General features: G+C 43.5%; 1 protein-coding gene across 1 annotated transcript; it reads left to right on the top strand.

The window, feature by feature from the left end:
• The first annotated feature begins 7,160 nt into the window (after positions 1-7,160).
• LOC106603127 (stress-induced-phosphoprotein 1) lies at positions 7,161-23,693 on the top strand. The gene is made up of 14 exons (XM_014196401.3): positions 7,161-7,451; positions 8,436-8,645; positions 8,743-8,884; positions 9,004-9,145; positions 9,384-9,549; positions 9,867-9,993; positions 10,578-10,680; positions 10,965-11,085; positions 11,195-11,291; positions 16,359-16,483; positions 16,636-16,672; positions 18,134-18,237; positions 22,583-22,758; positions 22,912-23,693. Exons 1-14 carry the CDS (start codon positions 7,443-7,445, stop codon positions 22,982-22,984), a joined length of 1,632 nt encoding a protein of 543 aa, XP_014051876.3. The 5' UTR covers positions 7,161-7,442; the 3' UTR covers positions 22,985-23,693.
• Positions 23,694-25,917: the final 2,224 nt, after the last annotated feature.

Here is a 25,917-nt window from a genome sequence, read left to right as displayed (position 1 = left end):
GTTAAGAAAAATATGACTAAATAAACTAAAGTAAAAAATAAAAGAGCAACAATAATTAGGCTAAATACAGGGGGTACCGGTACCGAGTGAATGTGCGGGGGTACAGGTTAGTCGAGATAATTGAGGTAATATGTACACGTAGGTTGGGGTATAGTGACTATGCATAGATTATAAACAGCGAGTAGCAGAAGCGTAAAAAAAGGGGGGGGGGGGGTCAATGCAAATAGTCCTGGTAGCCATTTGATTAGCTGTTCAACAGTCTTATGGCTTGGGGTAGAAGCTGTTAAGAAGTCTTTTGGACTTAGACTTGGCGCTCTGGTACCGCTTGCCGTGCGGTAGCAAAGATAACAGTCTATGACTAGGGTGGCTGGAGTCTTTGGCAATTTTTAGAGCCTTCCTCTGACACTGCCTGGTATAGAGGTCCTGGATGGCAGAAAGCTTGGCCCCAGTGACGTACTGGGCTGTATGCACTACCCTCTGTAGCGACTTGCGATCGAAGGCCGAGCAGTTGCCATACCAGGCGGTGATGCAACTAGTCTGGATGCTCTCGATGGTGCAGCTGTATAACTTTTTGAGGATCTGAGGACCCATGCCAAATCTTTTCAGTCTCCTGAGTGGGAATAGGCGTGGTTGTGCCCTCTTCACGATTGTTTTGGTGTTTCTGGACCATAATAGTTTGTTGGTGATGTGGACACCAAGGAACTTGAAGCTCTCAACTCCACTACATCCCCGTCTATGAGAGTGGGGGGGGGGTGCTCGGCCCTCCTTTCCCTGTATTCCACGATCATCTCCTGTGTCTTGATCACGTTGAGGGAGAGGTTGTTGTCCTGGCACCACACACTCCTCCCTATAAGCTGTCTCATCGTTGTCGGTGATCAGACGGACCACCGCTGTGTCGTCGGAAAACGTAATGATGGTGTTGGTGTTCCTTTTGTCCAGGTGGGAAAGGGCAGTTTTGAGTGCAATAGAGATTGTGGATCTGTTGGGAGGGTGTGCAAATTGAAGTGGGTCTAGGGTTTATGTGATGATGGTGTTGATGTGAGCCATGACCAGCCTTTCAAAGCACTTTGTGGCTACAGATGTGAGAGCTATGGGTCGCTAGTCATTTAGGCAGGTTACCACGACTGTCTTGGTGTGTTTGGAACATGATAGTTTGTTTGTGATGTGGACACCAAGGAACTTGAAGCTCTCGACCTGTTCCACTACAGCCCCGTCGATGTGAATGTGTCTTCGCCCCTCCTTTTCCTGTAATCCACGATCGTTGAGGGAGAGGTTGTCCTGGCACCACACTGCCAGGTCTCTGACCTCCTCCCTATAGGCTGTCTCATCGTTGTCTGTGATCAGGCCTACCAACGTTGTGTCGTCTGCAAATGTAATGATGGTGTTGGAGTCATGCTTGGCCATGCAGTCATGGGTGAACAGGGAGTACTGGAGGGGACTAAGCATGCACCGCTGAAGAGCCCCCCCGTGTTGAGGATCAGTGTGGCAGATGTGTTGTTGCCTGCCCTTACCACCTGGGGACGGCCCCGTCAAGTAGTCCAGGATCCAGTTGCAGAGGGAGGTGTTTAGTCCCAGGGTCCTTAGCTTTGTGATGAGCTTTGAGGGCACTATTGTGTTGAACGCTGAGCTGTAGTCAACGAACAGCATTCTCACGTAGTTGTTCCTTTTGTCCAGGTGGGAAAGGGCAGTATGGAGTGCAATAGAGATTGCTTCATTGCGAATTGTAATGGGTCTAGGGTTTCTGGGATGATGGTGTTGATGTGAGCCATGACCATCCTTTCAAAGCACTTCATGGCTACAGATATGTATGCTACGGGGCGGTAGTCATTTAGCCAGGTTACCTTGTTGTTGGGCACAGGGACTATGGTGGTCTGCTTGAAACATTGAAAATGTTGAAAACGTCAGGGAAGACACTTCAAATCACATTTTATTGGTCACATACACGTGTTTAGCAGATGTTATTGTGGGTTTAACGAAATGCTTGTGTTTTCTAGCTCCGACAGTGCAGTAATATCTAACAAGTAATATCTAACAATTTCACAACATATACCCAACACACATAAATCTAAGTAAAGTAATGGAATTAAGTATATAGAAATATATGGACGAGCAATGTCAGAGCGGCATAGACAAAGATACAGTAGAATAGAATACAGTATATACATATGAGATGAGTAATGCAAAATATGTAAACATTATTAAAGTGACTAGTGTTCCATTTATTATAGTGGCCAGTGATTTCAAATCTATGTATATAGGCAGCAGCCTCTAATGTGCTAGGGATGGCTATTTAACAGTCTGAAGGAGTTGAGATAGAAGCTGTTTTTTAGTCTCTCGGTCCCAGCTTTGATGCACCTGTACTGACCTCGCCTTCTGGATGATAGCGGGGTGAACGGGCAGTGGCTTGAGTGGTTGCTGTCCTTGATGATCTTTTTGGACTTCCTGTGACATCGGGTGCTGTAGGTGTCCTGGAGGGCAGGTAGTTTGCCCCCTGTGATGCATTGTGCAAACAGCACCACCCTCTGGAGAGCCCTGTGGTTGCGGGCGGTGCAGTTGCCGTACCAGGTGGTGATACAGCTCGACAGGATGCTCTCAGTTCTGCATCTGTAAAAGTTTTTGAGGGTTTTAGGTGCCAAGCCCCATTTCTTCAGCCTCCTGAGGTTGCTGTTGCGCCTTCTTCACCACACACCTGTGTGCGTGGACCATTTCAGTTTGTCAGTGATGTGTACGCCAAGGAACTTGAAGTTTTCCACCTTCTCCACTGCAGTCCCGTCGATGTGGATAGGGGAGTGCTCCAGCAGCTGTTTCCTGAAGTCCATGATCATCTCCTTTGCTTTGTTGATGTTGAGTGAGAGGTTATTTTCCTAGCATCACACTCCCAGAGCCCTCACCTCCTCCCTGTAGGCCGTCTCGTCATTGTTGGTAATCAAGCCTACTACTGTTGTGTCGTCTGCAAACTTGATGATTGATTTGGAGGCCTGCGTGGCCACGTAATCATGGGTGAACAGGGAGTACAGGAGGGGGCTGAGTATGCACCCTTGTGGGGCCTCAGTGTTGAGGATCAGAGAAGTGGAGGTGTTGTTTCCTACCTTCACCACCTGGGTCCAGGACCCAGTTGCACAGGGCAGGGTTCAGACCCAGAGCCTCGAGCTTAATGATGAGTTTGGAGGGTACTATAGTGTTGAATGCTGAGCTGGAGTCAATGAACAGCATTCTTACATAGGTATTCCTCTTGTTCAGATGGGATAGGGCAGGGTGCAGTGTGATGGCAATTGTATCTTCTGTGGATCTGTTGGGGCGGTAAGCAAATTGAAGTGGGTCTAGGGAGACAGGTAAGGTAGAGGTGATATGATCCTTGACTAGTCTCTCAAAACACTACATGATGACAGAAGTGAGTGCTATGGGGCAATAGTCTTTTAGTTCAGTTACCTTCGCTTTCTTGGGTATAGGAACAATGGTGGCCATCTTGAAGCATGTGGGGACAGCAGACTGGGATAGGGAGAAATTGAATATGTCCGTAAACACACCAGACATCTGGTCTGCGCATGCTCTGAGGATGCGGTTAGGGATGCCGTCTGGGCCAGCAGCCTTGCGAGGGTTAACACGCTTAAAATGTCTTACTCACGTCAGCCATGGAGAAGGAGAACCCACAGTCCTTGGTAGCGGGCCGTGTCGGTGACACTGTGTTATCTTCAAAGCGGGCAAAGAAAGTGTTTAGCTTGTCATGAAGCAAGACATCGGTGTCCGGGATGTGGCTGGTTTTTCTTTTGTAGTCCATGATTGTCTGTAGACCCTGCCACATACGCCTGAACCGTGTCTGAGCTGTTGAATTGCGACTACACTTTGTCTCTATACTGACGTTTTGCTTGTTTGATTGCCTTGGAGGGAATAACTACACTGTTTGTATTCTGCCATATTCCCAGTCACCTTGCCATGGTTAAATGCGGTGGTTCGTGCTTTCAGTTTGCGCGAATGCTGCTATCTATCCACGGTTCCTGGTTAGGGTAGGTTTTAATAGTCACAGTGGGTACAACATCTCCTATACACTTCCTGATAAACTCAGTCCCCGTATCAGTATATTCGTCAGTATTATTATCAGAGGCTACCCGGAACATATCCCAGTCAGCGTTATCAAAATAATCTTGAAGTGTGGATTCCGATTGGTCAGACCAGCATTGAATAGTTCTTAGCATGGGTACTTTCTGTTTGACTTTCTGCCTATAGGAAGGGAGGAGCAAAATGGAGTCGTGGTCAGATTTCCAGAAAGGAGGGCGGGGGAGGGCCTTGTTGGCATCCCGGAAGTTGGAGTAGCAGTGGTCGAGTGTTTTAGCATCGCGAGTACTACAGTCAATGTGTTGATAGAAATTCGGCAGCCTTTTTCTCAAATTTGCTTTGTTAAAATCCCCAGCTACAATAAATGCAGCCTCAGGATATGTGGTTTCCAGTTTGCATAAAGTCCAGTGAAGTTCTTTGAGGGCCGTTGTGGTATCGGCTTGAGGGGGGATATACACGGTTGTGACTATAACCAAAGAGAATTCTCTTGGGAGATAATATGGTCAGCATTTGATTGTGTGGTATTCTAGGTCGGATGAACAAAAGGACTTGAGTTCCTGTATGTTATCACAATAACACCATTAGTCGTTAACCATGAAACATACAGCCCCACCCTTCTTCTCTATTTATTCCTGTTTGCGCGATGAACTGAGAACCCAACTGGCTGGTTGGACTCAGACAGTATATCCCGAAAGAACCATGTTTCCATGAAACAGAGACTGAACATTGGCGAGTATTATTCTTGGAAGCGGTGGGTAGTGTGCACGCCTCCTAAGTCGGACTAGAAATCCACTCCGAGTACCTCTCCTCCACTGGCAGTGTTTTGAGTAGGCTTCTGGAATCAGTTCAATTACCCTGGGGGTTGCGAACAAAGGATCTGATTCGGGAAAGTCGTATTCCTGGTCGTAATGTTGGTCGTGCTGGTGAGTTATCGCCGCTCTGATATCAAATAGTTCTTTCCAGCTATATGTAATAACACAAAAAAAATTCTGGGCTAATAATGTAAGAAATAATACATAAAAAACTAAATACTGCAAAGTTTCCTAAGAGCTGTATGCACGGAATTCTTCTCTGTCAGCGCCATTTTCAGTCAACATGTCTCATGTTGGATATCCATCTGGCCCTGCAGCCTTGTGAATGTTGGCCTGTTTTAAGGTCTTATTCACATCGGCTACAGAGAGTGTGATAATACAGTCGTCCGGATCAGGTGGTGTTCTCATGCATGGTTCAGTGTTGCTTGCCGCGAAGCGAACACAGAAGGTATTTAGCTCATCTGGTAGGCTTGTGTAACTGGGCAGCTTGCGACTGGGTTTCCTTTTGTAATCCGTAATAGTTTGCAAGCCCTGCCACATCCAAAGAGAGTCAGAGCCGATGTAGTAGGATTCAATCTTAGTCCTGTATTGATGCTTTGCCTGTTTGATGGTTCATCGGAGGGCATAGCAGGATTTCTTATAAGCGTCCGGATTAGAGTCCCACTCCTTGAAAGTGGCAGCTCTAGCCTTTAGCTCAGTGCAGATATTGCCTGTAATCCATGGCTTCTGGTTGGGATATGTACGTATGGTCACTGTGGGGATGACGTCATTGATGCACTTATTGAGGAAGCAGGTGACTGATGTGGTAGTCTTCTCAATGCCATCGGATGAATCCCGGAACATATTCCCAGTGGTGGGAAACGTAACAAATTGTGATACTTAAGTAAAAGTATAGATACCTTAATAGAAAGTCACCCAGTAAAATATTACTTGATTAAAAGTCTAAAAGTATTTGGTTCTAAATATACTTATTATCAAATGGAAAAGTATAAATCACTTCAAATTCCTTATATTAAGCAAACCAGATGGCACCATTTTATTGTTTTTAAAATTTACGGCTAGCTAGGGGCACACCCAAACATGCAGACACAATCGACCAATTATGCATTTGTGTTTATTGAGCCCAGCAGATCAGAGGCAGTAGGGATGACCACGTGTTCTCTTGATAAGTGCATGAATTTTACAATTTTCCTGTCCTGCTAAGCATTCAAAATGTAACGAGTACTTTTGGGTGTCAGGGAAAATGTATGGAGTAAAAAGTACATTATTTTCAAGGAATGTAGTATAGTACAATTAAAAGTAGTCAAAAAAATAAATAGTAAAGTACAGATATCCCAAAAAACGACATAAGTAGTACTTGAAATGATTTACTTTACACCACTGCATATTCCAGTCTGTGCTAGCAAAACAGTCCTGTTGTCTGACCACTTCCGTATTGAGCGAGACACTGGTACTTCCTGCTTTAGTTTTTCCTTGTAAGCAGGAGTCAGGATAGAATTCCGGTCAGATTTGCCAAATGGGGGGCGAGGGGGAGCTTTGTATGTGTCTCTGTGTGTGAAGTAAAGGTGGTCTAGAGTTTTTTTACTCTGGTTGCACATGTGACATGCTCGTAGAAATTAGATAAAACGAATTGAAGTTTTCCTGCATCACATCTGTATTCCATTCTTTATTATATACTCAGGGCTTTCTAAGAGGAGATTTGGCTCTAAATAATTTTGTCCATTTGTCATATCAGGACAACTGACAACATATCACACTCAACTGATGACTGATAAGAACAACCACAAGTGTTTAGCAATATGTCTAGATATTATTTCTAGATCATTCTTAGGATATTAACCCATTTAGGGAACATTAAAAAACACCAGAAAGCAAAAATGTGCCATATTTCACCTCCCTCCTATCCGGCACATCTAATGAAGAGGTTCCAGATCCCTAAATAAAAGTTCAATAGAAAACATGTAGTGAACAGTCCTTAATGGTATTTTTCGTTTAATATTTTTTTTTAAATCATTTATTTGTTTACTTTAGTTTATTTAGTAAATACTTAAACACTTATGCACTATTGGCCCAGCGTCATCCGGGTTTGGCCAGGGTAGGCCGTCATTGTAAATAAAAATGTGTTCTTAACTGACTTGCCGAGTTAAATAAAAAAACCTAGAGCCTTCTAGAACAATGTAACTTGATGCTTGTTTTGCTCATCGTACTCAACGCGAACTAGCCTCTGGTTTGCTGAGATTTCCTCGAGTAACGAAACTGAACCAATCATACATCGTAACGCAATATTTCGGATATATATATATATATATGGCAAAGCACTGTCGTTGCAATGCATTCCGGAGTGATCATAAGATTAGTGTATGAGCACAGTTTGGTTCTCAACCTCATCTTTAGTAACACTTTTTATATTGATACATTTTCTAATACATACCATATAAATAACACAAACAGATTGTTGGATTTAGACAAGTAAAGATTTTCTTGCAAAGATTCTGGCAACCTTGATTCATATTCTGCAGGGGGTGGAGCTCTCATCCTGTCGTCTCACAGTAGTTTCTGGAACCTCATGGTTACAACATGGAGAAAGTGAGTATCTAGCAATTGTCATCAATGTTATGGTCAAACTATTTTCTCTGCGATATTTACAGTATTTCCGCACCGTTTATAACGGTATTGGTGGTCAATAAGGGGTGTTTGACTTATTTTACGATTGACAGAAAGCAGTAGCTAGATATTTTACTATGCGGACTCAAGTGCTATTGTTAGCTAGCTAACCGGTAATGTTACTATAATATTAGGCGGCTAACAATCGAGTTCAATTGTATCTACAATCGAATCAAATTTAGACGGCAAATATTTTTGTCCGGAGCGGATGTAATTTACAGTGAGTATTACCAGCCAGTTTAGCCAGCCGATTATATAGTTAGCTAACCAACGTTACTGGTAGCTATATATGTACCTAGCTAATATAACGTTAACTAGCTAACATAGGCCTGTTCTGTCGATCCGGTGCAGTCACGATGACTTTATGCTCTGAAATTGCTAATATTACTGCTAGCTAGGTAGCTCGCTAATTCAAGTTTACTAACGTTAACATGACTATCTAGCAAGCTAGCTAGGGTACTGGTTAGCTAGCAAGAGGGCATGGCTGACAAGTTAACCAGCTAACTAGCTAACAGTTCGCGTTTGGGCAGGACTACAAGACAGTCAGAAATCAAATTTACTAGCTAGCTATCATAGCAGCAGTTCACCTCAGTAAATCATCTTTCAAATGTGCGTTAACCTACATGGTTTAGCTGAAACATGGCTAATGTGCATCATGGTAAAGGATAGGTTTCTGCGTTCATCCTCATGGCATATAAGTGTCAGGAACAGGTGACTGACTTGGGACGGCTTAGTTCCTACAGACCCTGTCTGCTTTAGGAATCAGATTGATGTTTACAGATCTCATATAGGCCAAATCAAGTACGTTTTTTTCACTAAACTCACAAGTAAAGAAGTACTATACCAGGCAATATGTTTACAATTTTGCTAAAGTGAATTAATCAAAGTCGCTTTTTCCACTCACAGGTGTCACAGTTGAAAGATCAGGGCAACAAGGCACTGAGTGCAGGGAAAATTGACGAGGCCATACGCTGCTACACCGAAGCATTGGCCCTCGACCCCTCAAACCATGTCCTCTTCAGCAATCGCTCGGCTGCCCATGCCAAGAATGGTAACTACGAGAGCGCTCTGGAGGACGCCTGTCAGACCATCAAGATCAAACCTGACTGGGGGAAGGTGAGACAGCACAGTTGTCCAGAGAGGGTGTCTTAGATTTGCACTAGCTGTTGTCAAAAGTGACATGCCTCCATTACCATGATCTTTGCTTGCACAGGGCTACTCAAGGAAAGCAGCAGCCCAGGAGTTTCTTGGAAGGTTTGAGGATGCCAAAGCGACTTACCAAGAGGGATTCAGACAAGAACCCACTAATCAGCAGCTCAAGGAGGGACTGCAGAACATAGAAGCCCGGCTAGCAGGTAGAAACATTTGAACATCACACTCCCTCACATGACTATAAGGAAACACAATGGGATCTTGTTTGCGCACCATTCTTTATTTGGCCTGTGGTGAATTTCACCTCATCTTGACTCACCAGAAAAAAAGATGATGAACCCCTTTGCCATGCCCAACATGTTTGCGAAGCTGGAGAGTGACTCTCGAACCCATGCCCTGATGAAAGATCCAGAGTACAGAGCGCTACTGGAGCAGCTCAGGGATAAACCGTCTGAGCTTGGCTCGTGAGTGTTTCCATGGATACCACTGGTCTTGTTGCACTACATCTGTACATTTAGAAATATACTGCATACTTTCATGCAGTCCCCTCCCTAATGCAAAATTAATTCGGCACAAAGATCATCATGCCAGACTGTCTGGTTCTAGTAATATGCCCCAGAACACTAAATTCATTTGTATCTCCTATTACTTTTCTGTGATCTGAATCAAATACACTCTTTGCCTCTGTCCCTCTTCCCGTAGGAAGCTCCAGGACCCGAGAGTAATGACCACCCTGTCAGTCCTGCTGGGGTTAGACTTGGCAGGCATGGATGAAGACGACGAGCCCACTCCACCCCCTCCTCCCAAACCCAAAGAGACTCAGCCACCTCCTCCCAAGGAGGAAGACTTACCCGAGAACAAGAGACAGGTAAATAGATGGACCAGGGGTATTCAACTCCTACCCTACAAGTTCCGGAGCCTGCTGCTTTTCTGTTCTACCAGATAATTAATTGCACACACCCGGTGTCCCAGGTCTAAACCAGTCCCTGATTAGAGGGGAACAATTAAAAAAACCTAGTGGAACTAGCTTCGGGGTCCAGAGTTGAGTTTGAGGGCTGTAGACCTTCAGTCTGGGGGAAATAGTAATTCATGCATGCATCTCCTCTGCACCCAGACAGATTTGCAATATTTATTGCCCTCTCAGCACTGTCTTTTACAGCTTAAATGTCCATTCTGCTTTCACAGGCTCTGAAGGAGAAGGACCTGGGGAACGAGGCATACAAGAAGAAAGACTTTGCCACTGCACTGAAACATTATGAAGAAGCCCTCATGCACGACCCAACCAACATGACATATATTTCAAATCAAGCAGGTATAGAATCATCACTACACACACAGAGACGATAGTGTGTGAGTGAATTCTAGAATCTTCTACAACTCGCTCTAGCTGCCGCCTTAGACTAAAATATGGTTTTAGGAGGGGTGTTAATATTTCATGACTTAAACTGTAGTTTTACCATTTTAACTATCCACAGTGATGCATTTCTCTGAAGTCTGTATAGTTTAAAACAATTTTTTTTATATCCATGATATAACTAATTGGCTGTGGAATTATTTGGCTTGATCAGAATCAATGTGATTAACTGAGTGAACATTTCTACCCCTTAATCCTGGGTAAAAATGTATATTTCCATATGATCAAGGGCAGATAAAGCAGCATAACATTTAATCATTTTATGTGGGTCCTCAGCAAGTTATTTTACAGAATAGTTTTGTCCGGCTGATACGAATAACTATTGTCTAACGGCTATACAGTCTACTCTAAGTGAGAGAGCTTTTCCTACCATGGAAATTATATCATGGCACCATCATGCAGTCAATGTAATGTAGGTGTGATAAAGAGCTAGTTGCATTGGTTTCTAAGGTGTATCCTCTCTCTTTCTGTGTCCATCCCAGCTGTGTTCTTTGAGAAGGCTGAGTATGAGAAGTGCAGGGAGCTGTGTGACAAGGCCATCGAGGTGGGCAGAGAGAACCGAGAGGACTACAGACAGATTGCCAAGTGAGTTCCTTCTCAATTCACTGAAAATAAGTATACATGCGAGTCACCCTCCAGGGTAAAAACTGCTAGGTGTCTGCTGGGGACAAACAATCATGGGAAGATTAGGTCTCCTGAATAAGCAGCCAATTAAGTCGTATTCACCATTGCCAGGTCACATTTGGGTAACGGTGGGCTCTGCTACAAACCAGGGAAATGTAAATGTCAGCATGAGTCATCCAGCTTTCTAATTGTAAGTGCATACACTCAATGCTTAATGTCTCTTTATCCCTATCCTCCTCTCTCAGGGCCTTGGCTAGGATTGGCAACTCGTACTTCAAGCAGGAGAAATACAAAGAAGCAGTCCAATTTTACAACAAGAGTCTGACAGAGCATCGCACCCCTGATGTCCTTAAGAAGTGCCAGCAGGTACAGAAAGTGTTGCCTGTATTGAATGAGGGCTGACGGGATACATTGTTCTGGGGTAGATGACCAATTTGACCAATCGTTGCTCACTATCCCGTCACTGTGTCTGCAGGCGGAGAAGGTATTGAAGGAGCAGGAGAAGCTGGCCTACATCAATCCAGAGCAGGCCTTGGAAGAGAAGAACAAGGGCAATGAGTCCTTCCAGAAAGGTGTGTTTTGAGCTACAGTTGTTGAATGTATGTCACTCCTATTTGTGCGCTTAGTGGTACGGTTTCTCTAGTTGTCTGTGTACCGTTTTTAGATTATCAACGAGCAGTTGTGCAGAGCTGCGAACTCTAACGCATTGGCCGTGACACACGTTTGACCGTTGTCACGCCACGTCTTCTCACGCATTGGAAAGTACTGCTTTTTAATTTTTCTAATTAGTCCATTGTATATAGTGCGTTAACTTTTCAACTGTGCTCTAAATCGTTGCATCTGCAATTTATCACAAGCGGAACCTCTCATTGTCCTGTCTTGCCACAGCATTGTGAACCGCGGCACATTGAAGAATATGATTGGTCTAGTTATGTAAGGGATCAATGGGATTGGATGCATGTTTTAAAGAAACGCCCCTCGAGATAAGAGTGGAGTTTAATGGAGAAAATGTAAACGTTCTCTGCTGAGTTTATAAAACTGTAAAAAGAGCAGCACGGTAGCGCTGTTTTATGTACAATGTCAACAAAATGAGGTTGCTGTAACTCCCGTCCCTATTGCAGAATGCAGCCTTTTGATAGCATGTACTAAAGTCGATTTAATTCTCATTTACATTAGTCCCAGCGTTTCAAGAATGGCTTTTAGACTGAGACAATGAAAAGGCAGCAGACAGACCTACAGTACATTTTAGCAGGGAAGTTTGGCAGGGTGACCTGATTTGGAACTATGAAAATAATTTTGTCAAACATTGTGAAGCCAAAACTATAAGTTTGATTATGGGGGGGGGGGGGGGGGAATTGTAATCTTAAGTTTTATCTATACTGAACAAAAACATGAACGCAACAATTAATGATTTTACTGGAGTTAAAGTTCCTAAGGAAATCAGTCAATTGAAATAAATCCATTAGGCCCTAATCTATGGATTTCATATAACTGGGCAGGGGTGCAGCCATGGGAGCCAGGCCCAGCCAATCAGAACGACTTCATCCCCACAAGGGATTTTTTATTTTTTTACAAACAAATACTCTTCCGTTTCATCAGCTGTCAGGGTGGCTGGTGTTAGATTATCCCACAGGTGAAGAAGCTGGATGTGGAGGTCCTGGGCTGGCGTGGTTACACGTGGTCTGCTGTTGAGGCCGGTTGGATGTACTGCCAAATGCTCTAAAACGACATAGGAGGCGGTTTATGGTTGAGAAATTAACAGTTCTGGTGGTCAATTGCACGCTCCCTCAACTTGAGACATCTGTGGCGTTGTGACAATTGCACATTTTAGTGGCCCTTTATTATCCCCATCACAAGGTGCACCTGTGTAATGATCATGCCGTTTTAATCAGCTTCTTGATATGCCACACCTGTCAGGTGGATGGATCATCTTGGCCAAGGAGAAATGCTCACTAATGGGTGTAAACAAATTTATGCACATTGAGAAGCTTTTCGTGTGTATGGAAAGTGTCTTTACATGTTGTAAATTTTGGTTCAGTATATTTACTTCTGTTTAGTCTGATCAGTGGAACAATTCTCATCCTTAATGGGCTAAAATAGGGTAATTACTGTTGTTGGCAAGAACACTTATTATTCCACTACCCAATTTTGCCACTGTAATCACATTTGAAATCGGATATGCCTACTTGTCTTTGAAAATTAATTGAGGCTGTATTATTGCAGCCATTCATGATTCATGGGTCCTTTTGAATAACATTTACGTCATTTAGCAGATGCTCTTATCCAGAGCGACTTACAAATTGGTGCATTCACCTTCTGATATCCAGTGGAACAACCACTTTACAATAGTACATCTTTTTTGGGAGGGGTTAGAAGGATTACTTTATCCTATCCCAGGTATTCCTTAGAGGTGGGGTTTCAGGTGTCTCTGGAAGGTGGTGATTGACTCCGCTGTCATACTAATTAGCATTGGATATCAAACGTTCCAGGAATCAAATATAATGACATTTTAGTATTGAGCACATGCAACAGGCAGATGGTAGGGGGACTCAACTCATACATGCATCATTTTGTCTATGTAGAGTAAGATGAGGACAATGATCTTTAACTAGTAGGCATTAACCACCCGAATATTGATATTTATCTTTTTCTGGGATCAAATCAAAGTTTGTCACGTGTGCCGAATACAACAGGTGTAGACCTTAGTGAAATGCTTACTTACAGGCTCTAACCAATAGTGCAAAAAAGTTATTAGGTGAACAATAGGTAAGTAAAGAAATAAAGTGAAAAATAAGCAATAGCGAGGCTACATACAGACACCGGTTAGTCGGGCTGATTGAGGTAGTATGGTGGGTGGCGGGACACAATGCAGATAGCCCGGTTAGCCAATGTGCGGGAGCACTGGTTAGTCGGGCCAATTGAAGTAGTATGTACATGAATGTATAGTTAAAGTGACTATGCATATGAGAGAGTAGCAGCAGCGTTAGAGGGGTTGGGGAGGGGCACACAATGCAAATAGTCCAGGTGACCATTTGATTACCTGTTCAGGAGACTTATGGCTTGGGGGTAAAAAAAAAAAAATTGAAGCCTTTTTGTCCTAGACTTGGCACTCCGGTACCGCTTGCTATGCGGTAGAGGGAATAGGGTGGCTGGGGTCTTTGACAATTTTTAGGGCCTTCCTGACACCGCCTGGTGTAGAGGTCCTGGATGGCAGGCAGCTTAGCCCCAGTGATGTACTGGGCCGTACGCACTACACTCTGTAGTGCCTTGCGGTCGGAGGCCAAGCAATTGCCATACCAGGCAGTGATGCAACCAGTCAGGATGCTCTCAATGTTGCAGCTGTAGAACTTTGAGGATCTCAGGAGCCATGCCAAATCTTCTTAGTTTCCTCAGGTGGAATAGGCTTTGTCGTGCCCTCTTCGACTGTCTTGGTGTGTTTGGACCATTCTAGTTTGTTGGTGATGTGGACACCAAGGAACTTGAAGCTCTCAACCAAGGTTGGGTGATTGAGAAATGTTTTTCTAGAAATCAAATAGGGAGAGCCAACTAAAAGGTGTTAATCATCCACATCTCTCAAGACTGGAGCACTGGCCAGCCACTCTTAAATATCCCCTGGGCCAGCCCAGGTGAAACACCTTCCCACTAACGAGATGACACCAGCACAGGTGTAACACATACTGACTAACGAGGCAACACCAATTGTTGAGCTCCGAGTGCTAATGTCCAACCAAAGACTGAAACAGTGGTAACACTGTCGGGACGTGTGGCATACAACTTTCCACCTGAGAATGGGGATCAATTCCTGCTTCAACTTTTTCTAGCATTTGCCGTTCTCCCCCATCTCATTACTATCTGAATAAAGACATGTATCCACCAAAAATCTGAAAGTAACAAGCTTGTCAAAAAAATGTTTTGTTCATTTTAATGTTCCTGAGTACACCTGACCTGTGGTTAAATATAAACTCAGCAAAAAAAGAAGCGTCCTCTCACTGTCAACTGCATTTATTTTCAGCAAACTTAACATGTGTAAATATTTGTATGACCATAGCAAGATTCAACTACTGAGACATAAACTGAACAAGTTCCACAGAAATTGAATAATGTGTCCCTGAACAAAGGAGGGGTCAAAAATCTAAAGTAAGTCAGTATCTGGTGTGGCCACCAGCTGCATTAACTACTGTAGTGCATCTCCTCCTCATGGACTGCACCAGATTTGGCAGTTCTTGCTGTGAGATGTTACCCCACTCTTCCACCAAGGCACCTGTAAATTCCTGGATATTTCTGGGGGGGGGGGGGAATGGCCCTAGTCCTCACCCTCTGATCCAACAGGTCCGAGACGTGCTCAATGGGATTGAGATCTGGGCTCTTCACTGGCCATGGCAGAACACTGACATTCCTGTCTTGCAGGAAATCACGCACAGAACAAACAGTATGGCTGGTGGCATTGTCATGCTGGAGGGTCATGTCAGGATGAGCCTGCAGGAAAGGTAACACATGAGGGAGGAGGATGTCTTCCCTGTAACGCAAGAGCGTTGAGATTGCCTGCAATGACGACAAGCTCAGTCCGATGATGCTTTGACACACTGCCCCAGACCATGACGGACCCTCCACCTCCAAATCGATCCTACTCTAGGTTACAGGCCTCGGTGTAACGATAAACGCGACTCCGACCATCACCCCATGTGAGACAAAACCCGACTCATCAGTGAAGAGCACTTTTTGCCAGTCCTGTCTGGTCCAGCGACGGTGGGTTTGTGCCCATAGGCGATGTTGTTGCCGGTGATGTCTGGTGAGGACCTGCCTTACAACAGGCATACAAGCCCTCAGTCTAGCCTCTCTCAGCCTATTGCGGACAGTCTCAGCACTGATGGAGGGATTGTGCGTTCCTGGTGTAACTCGGGCAGTTGTTGTTGCCATGCTGATCTGTCCCGCAGGTGTGATGTTCGGATGTACCGATCCTGTGCAGGTGTTGTTACACGTGTCTTCCTGTAGCGCTGTCTTAGGCGTCTCACAGTACGGACATTGCAATTTCTTGCCCTGGCCACATCTGCAGTCCTCATGCCTCCTTGCAGCATGCCTAAGGCACGTTCACGCAGATGAGCAGGGACCCTGGGCATCTTTCTTTTGGTGTTTTTCAGAGTCAGTAGAAAGGCCTCTTTTAGTGTCCTAAGTTTTCATAACTGTGACTTAATTGCCTACCGTCTGTAAGCTGTTAGTGTCTTAACGACCGTTCTACAGGTGCATGTTCATTAATTGTTTATGGTTCATTGAACAAGCATGGGAAACAGTGTTTAAACCCTTTACAATGAAGATCTGTGAAGTTATTTGGATTTTGATTAATTATTTTAAAGACAGGGTCCTGAAAAAGGGACATTTTTCTTTTTTTTGCTGAGTTATATAGTCCACCCTGGTCATGGGCCTAAGCCATGTCAAAATACATAGAAATGCAGGAAATTAGCTTTAACACAGTAAAATATTCTGGTCTAGGGGTTGTGCCAGGGGGCAATGAAATTCACATAGCAAATCTCACTCCAAACTTTCTTCAAATGCTGGCAGCCCTGAGTTGTGCATGTATTCCAAAGATTCCCTGGTAGTGTGAGGATATCTGACATGCTGTGTTTATCCTCTCTGTTCTACAGGAGACTATCCTTCAGCCATGAGACATTACTCAGAGGCCATCAAAAGGAACCCCAATGACGCCAAGCTCTTCAGCAACAGAGCTGCCTGCTACACGAAGCTGCTGGAGTTCCAGCTTGCCCTGAAGGTACAGCACACTTCACTACAGTCGTGCCATGCGTGTAGGAGCTTCATCCTCGCCATTACTAATTTATAAACACCAGCTTGTATATTATATCCACTGTTGTACTTCATCAGTCAAAAAGGACTGACTGATATTTTCTTTCTCCTATCTTTTAGGATTGCGAGGACTGTATCAAACTTGACCCTGCCTTCCGTATGTATTGAGCTTTGAAACTGCTTTATATTTGTGTTAAAGATGCGTTATTAAGGTTTCGTCAACTTTCAAGCCAGTAGTTTTGAAAGTAGCACTCAAGACCCAAAAAGGTCCCTGAAAATTGTGAATTTTATGTATCACGTCGTGGCTCTCTAGCCCTGCCAGTGTGTGCACAAAGATGTTTTGGGCCCACCCCACAACCTCATTGGACAATACTCTGCCAACTTTAACCTTGCAACCTCATTGGGCATGATTCCATCAGGTTAGGTTGTTGTAGGCTACTAGCCAGCGAACGAGCGAGCTGACTGGGAGTTGTCAATGGGATAATGTAATTTTGTAGGCTCGTTGGAAAAGTTATAGGCTACTTCTATGTTTGCATCAAATACCCTACTCTCTGCAAGTCCGGTAGCCTATATATTATAGATAAGCCTTATGCTACATGATGGACAGCTGGGGCAATCGATAGCTGCAGTGTGTTTTTGGACTACCATTGGATAGCTGTTGTGAGTTTATCAACACCAAAAAGGACAAATGCAATTATTAATTTGGGTTATTGACATTACAGGAAGGTAGGCCACAATGTTATAATCTATAAGGGGGGGGGAAAACACTTCTATAGCCAATACATGTATGGAGCGAATAAAAATGTGTGTTTTGCGAACGGGTTATCTAAATGGATAGATGTAAGCTAAATCCTTAGTACCCAAATTCATCATTTAGGAAGCAAGATTGTGACCACAATGTTTCTGATCGGTATGAAATGATCTTCTAATGTATTTGCGGCTGAAATGCCAACTCATCTGTAGCCTACATATTTGCTGGTCCAAAAAGCATATTCTTCTTGAATGGGCTACTTTGTTTCCAGATCAATGCATTGAAGGATAAATGACATTAACTGCCAAGGTCTACTATATCTAACTGTTAATTTGTGATGCGTTCAACTTTGGATGCATTCATATAGTTATATTGATTTTATTCTCACTTTCATAAAAAAAGCATGCAAGCAACTCCGTCTTGCGGAGCGCCCAGCAGTAAATTAAGGAACGGGCTTAGCTAAGGTGTAAGAATTGAATGTTACAATTTTGGGGATTCATATGCTAGGAGATGACTACAGATGGTTTATGATGCATGTATGGACCATGCATCGACACGTCAAGTTCAAAGTGGGGAGGTTTGAAATGTACATAAGTTGAATTCAAATCTCGATAATACCTCTTTTAAAGGAGTATTTTACTCACTCTTGTCAGTCCACCATTCTTTTACTTAGCACATACAGGCCCCATAGCTTTTCTAATAGCAGGCCTGTTTACTTTTTGCTCTTACTTGATTTTGGGCATCAGGAGACTGAAAGCAGTAGGCTGTGTCTTGAGTACTTGAATGCTGATGTGCAGTTGTTTTGAACTGTATCGAGCGTGGGCCCTTTAAAAGCATAGACCTCATTTAACTTCTCTCTCTCCACAGTAAAGGGATACACACGGAAGGCAGCAGCTTTGGAGGCCATGAAAGATTTCACTAAAGCGATGGTTGCCTACGAAAAGGCTCTGGAGCTTGACTCTACCTCCAAGGTACAGTATGACAGATTTATATAGGTACACTAGCAGAATCTCCTTTACTAAAAGAAACAACGAGCTCTATTTTAACAAGCATAATGCTATGGTAATTCTAAGGTCCGGGGGTGTGTCAGAAATATTTTAGTTGTTTTCACAGCCGTTATTATGAGCACAATAGCGGTTGGTGGTGCGAAAGAGCTGGGTTTTGATGAATAAACAAGTTGTAGGTGTGACGAGGGCTTGGCCACTCAAGGTGTTTCATGGCTTAATACTGCATGCGCTTGTCCCAAGTTCTGTAGGTTATTGACAGGCTTTGTGTTGTCATCAATTTCAATTCGACTGGGGGCACGGAATTTTCTCGTCCTAGTCCACTGTGGACTGATATGACAGTTTATTCAATAGCATAGGCTACAGTAACAAGTGATTTTAAAATCCAAAAAACATCCAGTGTCTGGATCACTACTGGCTGTAAGCGAACGAGTAATGCGCGTTTGGAGCAATACTAGAGGCTGTATCCAAGGCTCAGCCAATCGTTCACATAACAACAGAATGCAGAGCAGCACTCGGCTGAAGAAGAGACAACTCATTTACTAGTTACAGCATCAGTGCGCGCCAACTCACTTTTGTACATCGCGCTGGTCCGTACAATTGACCTTTATTTTAGCGCCCCAAAAAACGTAATACATCCATATCAACTGTAATATCAATACCACTGTAAAGCACAATTTCTCCCCTTTCCAACAAAATCAATGACGAGACCTTCATGATGCCCATCTCTGCGTGATTCAAGAAGGCAATGAGCTCCGTCGGGTCTTTTTAAAAATGGCGGGTGGGGAGGCAAAACCTATCGCGTGAGAAGGAGAGGTGTCGTGTGGGGAAACGGCTTTTTTTTCTCTTGATCTGTCCAACTTATCGCCTCTAAAATGTAAGTAAAACACTATAAAGACTTTATATAATGTGTCATTACATACCTATTTGAAGGTTTGTGTCGAATTTGAATCACTTTAGCACCGCCCCAAAAACCTGATCTTCAGAAGTAAACATCGGCTTTTGAGTCATGATAGCTTGCAGTGATGACGCAAACAATGACTAGGTATCCCCCTTACCCTGTCCCTTTCTTGTTTTTAAATGGTGAGAGAAGTGCTACACCTGGTGGAGAGAGGCTGTAAAACAGAATTAGTTGCTTTATGCGTGCTGTACATTACGCCATGACACGTCACGATGTAACGTTCAGCGTCGGAGGGGTCCTTTTTTGTTTTTCATCTTTTCTCCAATACTATAGAGCCGTTACCATGTCAATCAACGCTTGAATAGAAACAGTTCACACCCCAGATTTTGATGTCAACACAGTCGCTACAGTCCCATTAGTTTTCTTTACAGCCTCGTTTTGAATGTCGCGGTTGCGCACATTTGTATGGAATGGGGTTAGCTTACTTTACGTCATGAGCTGTAACTGAAAAACAACTGGCATTTGGAAAGTTTGAGGTGAGGGAGAAAGTGTGGTGGAACAAGTATTAGCATTGTTAAGTATCTTGCTAGCTGGATTGAATTCTCCGTTAGCTAGCCAGAGTAATGTTGAGCAACATTAGCAAATTTTAACGGATCAAATAATTTAGTTTATGGTGTGAAATTAGCTTGCTAATAAAGTCAGATGGCTCAGATAAGCTAACATTAGTAACCTAACCAATTCGCTATAGTATTTACTGGTATACGACTCCTTGCCGTTCCTCAAGTTATAACGCCTTAGTTGCTTACTGGACCCTGGCAATATGTGTGAAACTAGCTAACCAACTATCTGTTAAGGGGTAGCCCCCTTTTTTTCCAATTTTCGCCTAAAATGACATACCCAAATCTAACTGCATGTAGCTCAGGCCCTGAAGCAAGGATATGCATATTATTGGTACCATTTGAAATGAAACACTTTGAAGTTTGTGGAAATGTGAATTGAATGTAGGAGAATATAACACAATAGATCTGGTAGAAGAAAATGCAACAAAGGTCCCACTTCTAACCATCACTCTAGTTGTAATTCCAATGGTGTCCACATGATGGCAGCAGTGTATGTGCAACATTTCAGACGGATAACTTGACGTATGAGCAAGCTACATGACATTTAGTGTGAAGTCACCCAGGTATATTTGGGCAAATCGTGAAGGAGACATTTGCATTCATATAAAAAAATTCTGCAAGAATATCGTCAAATCTGTAAACTTTGACTTCGATTTAGCTTTTCCAGTATTAGTAGCCATATTATAAGTTCAACATTTGCAAAACAACCAGTTTTCATAACTTTATAACTCTGAATATTCGTATAATTTTTTCCAAAAGGAAAAGGCATGCTGTCGCATAAGGTTAGCAGCTACATTTTGCGACAGATACAAGGTTTCCAGATACTCCCGTACAGCTCAGCTCATTGGCTATCTAGCTCGCTTTGTTTGACCCCGATTGGTGCTTATTTGACGAAGTTAGTCGATCAAGTGAAGACCTCCCGCGTCATCGGCATGCCATGAAGGCGTCGCTCTCTGACCAAATTTGATGTCCTATAGGATATACTACACCCCTAATGATATATTGAAGTCTGGTTACATTCTAGGATCTCTGAGGAATACATACGGACGTGATTCGACTGTTTGAAGTTTAGGGTTAGATTTTCACAGGTTCCTTTCTTTGCAAATTGAACGAGTGGAAATACAAAATCGACCGTGCATGCTATATGGACCTTTTTTAGGATATGAAAAAGCAATTTATCTAACAAAATGACACTTCATGTTATCCCTGGGACCCTTTGGATGATAAATCAGAGCAAGATTTCAGAATGTAAGTACACATTTCACCTTCAGAGGTAAATTTATCAAACCTATTGCGGTGAAAAGTGTTTTGTTGTTAGGAGCTCTCCCTTTAACAATAGCATGGCAGTAAAAGCTACTGTAAATTGGACAGTGCAGTTACATTAACAAGAATTTAAGCTTTCAGCCGATATAGGACACTTATATGTACCGACGTTTGTTGTTTCTCTAAAATCTGCGACCGTGACAAGGCGCTGCATGATTTACAACTGTCCCGTTGACGGGACACCTATCCCTAAGATAATTATATTATTAAACAATTGGATTCAGGGATCAAGTGTAGCTGGAGCTGGGCTAGGCTTAAGCTGGATGCCACTATAGAGGTGAAAGGAACACCACACACTTTCCCTCTCACTTCTTCAATACAGTGGATAAAAATGGGTATGCCAGGTGTACTCTCTGCCTGAAAGAGACCAGTTATGCTGACAAAGGGTATCATGCTTTGCTGGCACATTGTAGAACAGATGTCCACAGGCAGAAAGTGTACAATGTAATAATGTGCAGTGTAGCCCAAATATATTGCTTTTGTTGTGTTGAACTTGACAGTAACACTTGCGTGTGAGTATGGGGGGATTATAATTTTTTTTTAACTCAGTGAATGTTATTTTTGCACACATGTAGCCTTGTGCACTTGATCGATGTCTACTATGGTGGTCACTAATAGAGCAAAAATAGAACGCCTGTTTGTTTAATTCTATTTCTACTTTAAGAGTTTTTCTTCCTCGACTGCAATATTTAGATGTGTGTGGTCACAAGCGTTCTATTATAAAGGCTGTCATAGCTAACTGCAATATTAGTGTGTTTTCTCTCAAGACTTGAGTGTCATTTGCAGTAAAGTCTAGGCAACGATTAACATTGAATTGCTTTCTTTACATTTTTTTAGCTGTGAGTGAGGTTCACATTAACCACTTTTTATTTTACACAGACTGATCATGTAGATCATATTCTTTGTTTAATTAGTTAACCTGCATTTCCCCCTAACAGGGATTTTTTTTTTAGCATGTTTCAGGGCAACAAAAAAAAGTGTCACCTTTGTTGGTCCCTCAGCAGTTTACATCCCTGTCTATTGTTCCATGTGCATTTGGGTACTGTGCGTCGTGGCTGGATAGGTTGCGCTTCTGTTGTCAAAATCCATGCGTTACCTCGAAGACCAGCTTTCGGTTGGTCTTAAATATCCCCACCAGTGCATACTGAAGTTGGTACTTTGGCACATGAATGAAAGGACACACTTTAGAGATTTCCACCCCTCCCACCTCAGCGCAAGCGAGCTCATTATAAAACAAGTAAAAACAAATCCTGGCACTAGGGTTTGTAATTAGGACCGCCGGCTTTAACTGGTCGAAAATTGCAAACTAATGTGCGTTTGACAATTTGCGCCGACTTAACGCCAAAAGTAGAGCCCAGAAATATCTATTAAATATGAATCCATGGCTTTTCGTTCTTTTTTTTGTGTGTGTCACGGACAAAGCTGAGGCTAACCTTTTGAACTATCTGGCTCTCCATTCCGGGTGCAGGAGGCCACAGAGGGCATCCAGCGCTGCCTGATGAGCCAGCACGTGAGGAACGACGACAGTCCAGAGGATGTGAAGAGGAGGGCCATGGCTGACCCGGAAGTGCAGCAGATCATGAGTGACCCAGCCATGCGCATGATCCTGGAGCAGATGCAGAAGGATCCACAGGCACTCAGCGAGTAAGCGGGCCAGCTCTGTGCATCATCACACGCACATGTACACACTCACTATCTACACAGTATACAACACATGCACCATAATCACACACTAATTGGCGAAATTAGTTTGAAAATAAGTTAATTGGTTTTCCCTCCCTTATTTCTCCCTCTCAGTCACCTTAAAAATCCAGGCATTGCTCAGAAGATCCAGAAACTGATAGATGTGGGACTTATAGCCATCCGGTGATGAGTAAGGAGAGAACAGGCCCAGACCCATGAAGAACAGCAAGACCACAGTGGATCAAGATTCCATTCCCTCCAGTTATAACAACACCCCCTCTCTCCCTTCCACCCTCAAAATTATACTGTACGCTATCTTGCCGAAACTTCAACCAACAAAGGGTTTCATTTTTACTTTGTCCATCTTATGGCCTTAATGAAATTGTACTTAGTCTATTCCTCATCAGAGAACTCTCTGAAACAAATAATTGAATTAGGAAAAGGTATCAAAGCCCTGTTAAAGTAGCTGAAGACAAGGCTAGAGCTTTGTTTGGTACGATGATACTGCAGCTAATAACAAAAGTACATCAGCTAATAACAAAACAAGTAATGCTCTATTTTGTGGTCTCTGTTGGGTGTTCGAACAATGTCTCGGTGCAATATGACTGCTTCGTTTTTCACTTCCTTTGCGTATTTAAAACTGCTGGTTCCTGCTTGGATCAGATAGCCAGTCAATATCTATGTAAGGCACCTGACTATGATGACCCCCCCCCCCCCCCAGGATATCTTTCATAACTTGAGGTCAATGTAGTTTTGCTACTGGTGTACAGAAGACGGGCTTACAATCTCACATTACTGTGCTTTCCAGATCTTTAGAATTAAATGTTGTTCGGTCTTGTAAGTGCTGATCTTGGGATCAGGTGTTCAAACTGGATTAAAGGTGATTGAACGTTGAATCTCTTCTCCCTTCATTAAACCCCTTTGACTGACAACACAGAGCTGGGAAAAGTAGCCTCTGTAGTTGGTGTTTTGTATAAAAGCTCTTCTACTTCACATGGCGCACAAAATGGCTGCCAGCCAACAACCGCAGGACGCCGTTTCCTGAAGGTCTGCAATGTCATACCCATGGATGTTTTGTCTGGTTTCAAAGAGTAATGGGGGGAGGGTTGTGTTTAAAATATATGTACTGTTCCCTTCAAGCTTTTATTTATTTTTTGCATCTCACCATAGCCATTGGTCTGCTGGATTTCACGACACTGGATGCCACTAAATTGAACTAGAATAGAAATATGGGAGATTTGATCATATTTTAGTCCTATGATTACACAACCTGCCCATTCTCAGAAGTGGCACTCTCACACATGTTAGTCACACACAAAGCCAAATAAGTGCAATGTACAAGTTAAATTAATCCTGTTATGCAAAATGTATCTCAATGTAAACTCAGCAAAAAAAGAAACGTCCCCTTTTCAGGACCCTGTCTTTCAAAGATAATTCAAATAATTTCAGATCTTTATTGTAAAGGGTTTAAACACTGTTTCCCATGCTTGTTCAATGAACCATAAACAATTAATGAACATGCACCTGTAGAACAGTCATTAAGACACTAACAGCTTACAGACGGTAGGCAATTAAGTCACAGTTATGAAAACTTAGGACACTAAAAGAGGCCTTTCTACTGACTCTGAAAAACACCAAAAGAAAGATGCCCAGGGTCCCTGCTCATCTGCGTGAACGTGCCTTAGGCATGCTGCAAGGAGGCATGAGGACTGCAGATGTGGCCAGGGCAAGAAATTGCAATGTCCGTACTGTGAGACGCCTAAGACAGTGCTACAGGGAGACAGGACGGACAGCTGATCGTCCTCGCAGTGGTAGACCACGTGTAACAACACCTGCACAGGATCGGTACATCCGAACATCACACCTGCGGGACAGATCAGCATGGCAACAACAACTGCCCGAGTTACACCAGGAACGCACAATCCCTCCATCAGTGCTGAGACTGTCCGCAATGGGCTGAGAGAGGCTAGACTGAGGGCTTGTATGCCTGTTGTAAGGCAGGTCCTCACCAGACATCACCGGCAACAACGTCGCCTATGGGCACAAACCCACCGTCGCTGGACCAGACAGGACTGGCAAAAAGTGCTCTTCACTGATGAGTCGCGGTTTTGTCTCACATGGGGTGATGGTCGGAGTCGCGTTTATCGTTACACCGAGGCCTAACACCTAGAGCAGGATCGATTTGGAGGTGGAGGGTCCGTCATGGTCTGGGGCGGTGTGTCACAGCATCATCGGACTGAGCTTGTTGTCGTTGCAGGCAATCTCAACGCTGTGCGTTACAGAGGAGACATTCTCCTCCCTCGTGGTACCCTTCCTGCAGGCTCATCCTGACATGACCCTCCAGCATGACAATGCCACCAGCCGTACTGCTCGTTCTGTGTGTGATTTCCTGCAAGACAGGAATGTCAGTGTTCTGCCATGGCCAGCGAAGAGCCCGGATCTCAATCCCACTGAGCACGTCTGGGACCTATTGGATTGGAGGGTGAGGGCTATGGCCATTCCCCCCAGAAATGTTTGGGAACTTGCAGGTGCCTTGGTGGAAGAGTGGGGTCGCATCTCACAGCAAGAACTGGCAAATCTGGTGCAGTCCATGAGGAGGAGATGCACTGCAGTACTTAATGCAGCTGGTGGCCACCCCCGATACTGACTGTTACTTTTGATTTTGACCCCTCCTTTGTTCAGGGGCACATTATTCAATTTCTGTTAGTCACATGTCTGTGGAACTTGTTCAGTTTATGTCTCGGTTGTTGAATCGTATGTTCATACAAATATTTACACATGTAAAGTTTGCTGAAAATAAACGCAGTTGACAGTGAGAGGACATTTATTTTTTTGCTGAGTTTATTTCTATATTGATCCGTGTTTATGGTTATGCATCCTTCTGCTTCTATTTTCTTCCTTTCCAAACTGGGAAAACTCTTCATCAAGCATGTTCCACTTTTGCTAATCAGCATGGCTTTGCATACTGCTTGGTTAAAAAAAAGTTTCCGTACTTTCTAAATGTACGAAAAGTATTTCCCTAATGCCCTAAAAGCAATCCTTGCATCTCATGATTAACCTGTAATTGACCACTAGAGGGTCTTCCTCACAAGCCCCAAGGAGTGTCTAAACTCCACCTAC

The sequence above is a fragment of the Salmo salar genome, chromosome 04, assembly GCF_965601325.2.
Source record: "Salmo salar chromosome 04, fSalSal1, whole genome shotgun sequence".
Taxonomy (NCBI): domain Eukaryota; kingdom Metazoa; phylum Chordata; class Actinopteri; order Salmoniformes; family Salmonidae; genus Salmo; species Salmo salar.
The sequence above is the reverse complement of the archived record's forward strand: the minus strand, read 5'-3'. Positions and strand labels throughout refer to the sequence as shown.

Coding starts and splice junctions, on each gene's coding strand:
- LOC106603127 (XM_014196401.3), top strand. Junction 8,885..9,003: donor CATAGAAGCCCGGCTAGCAG/GTAGAAACATTT, acceptor TTGACTCACCAG/AAAAAAAGATGATGAACCCC. Junction 9,550..9,866: donor TACCCGAGAACAAGAGACAG/GTAAATAGATGG, acceptor CTGCTTTCACAG/GCTCTGAAGGAGAAGGACCT.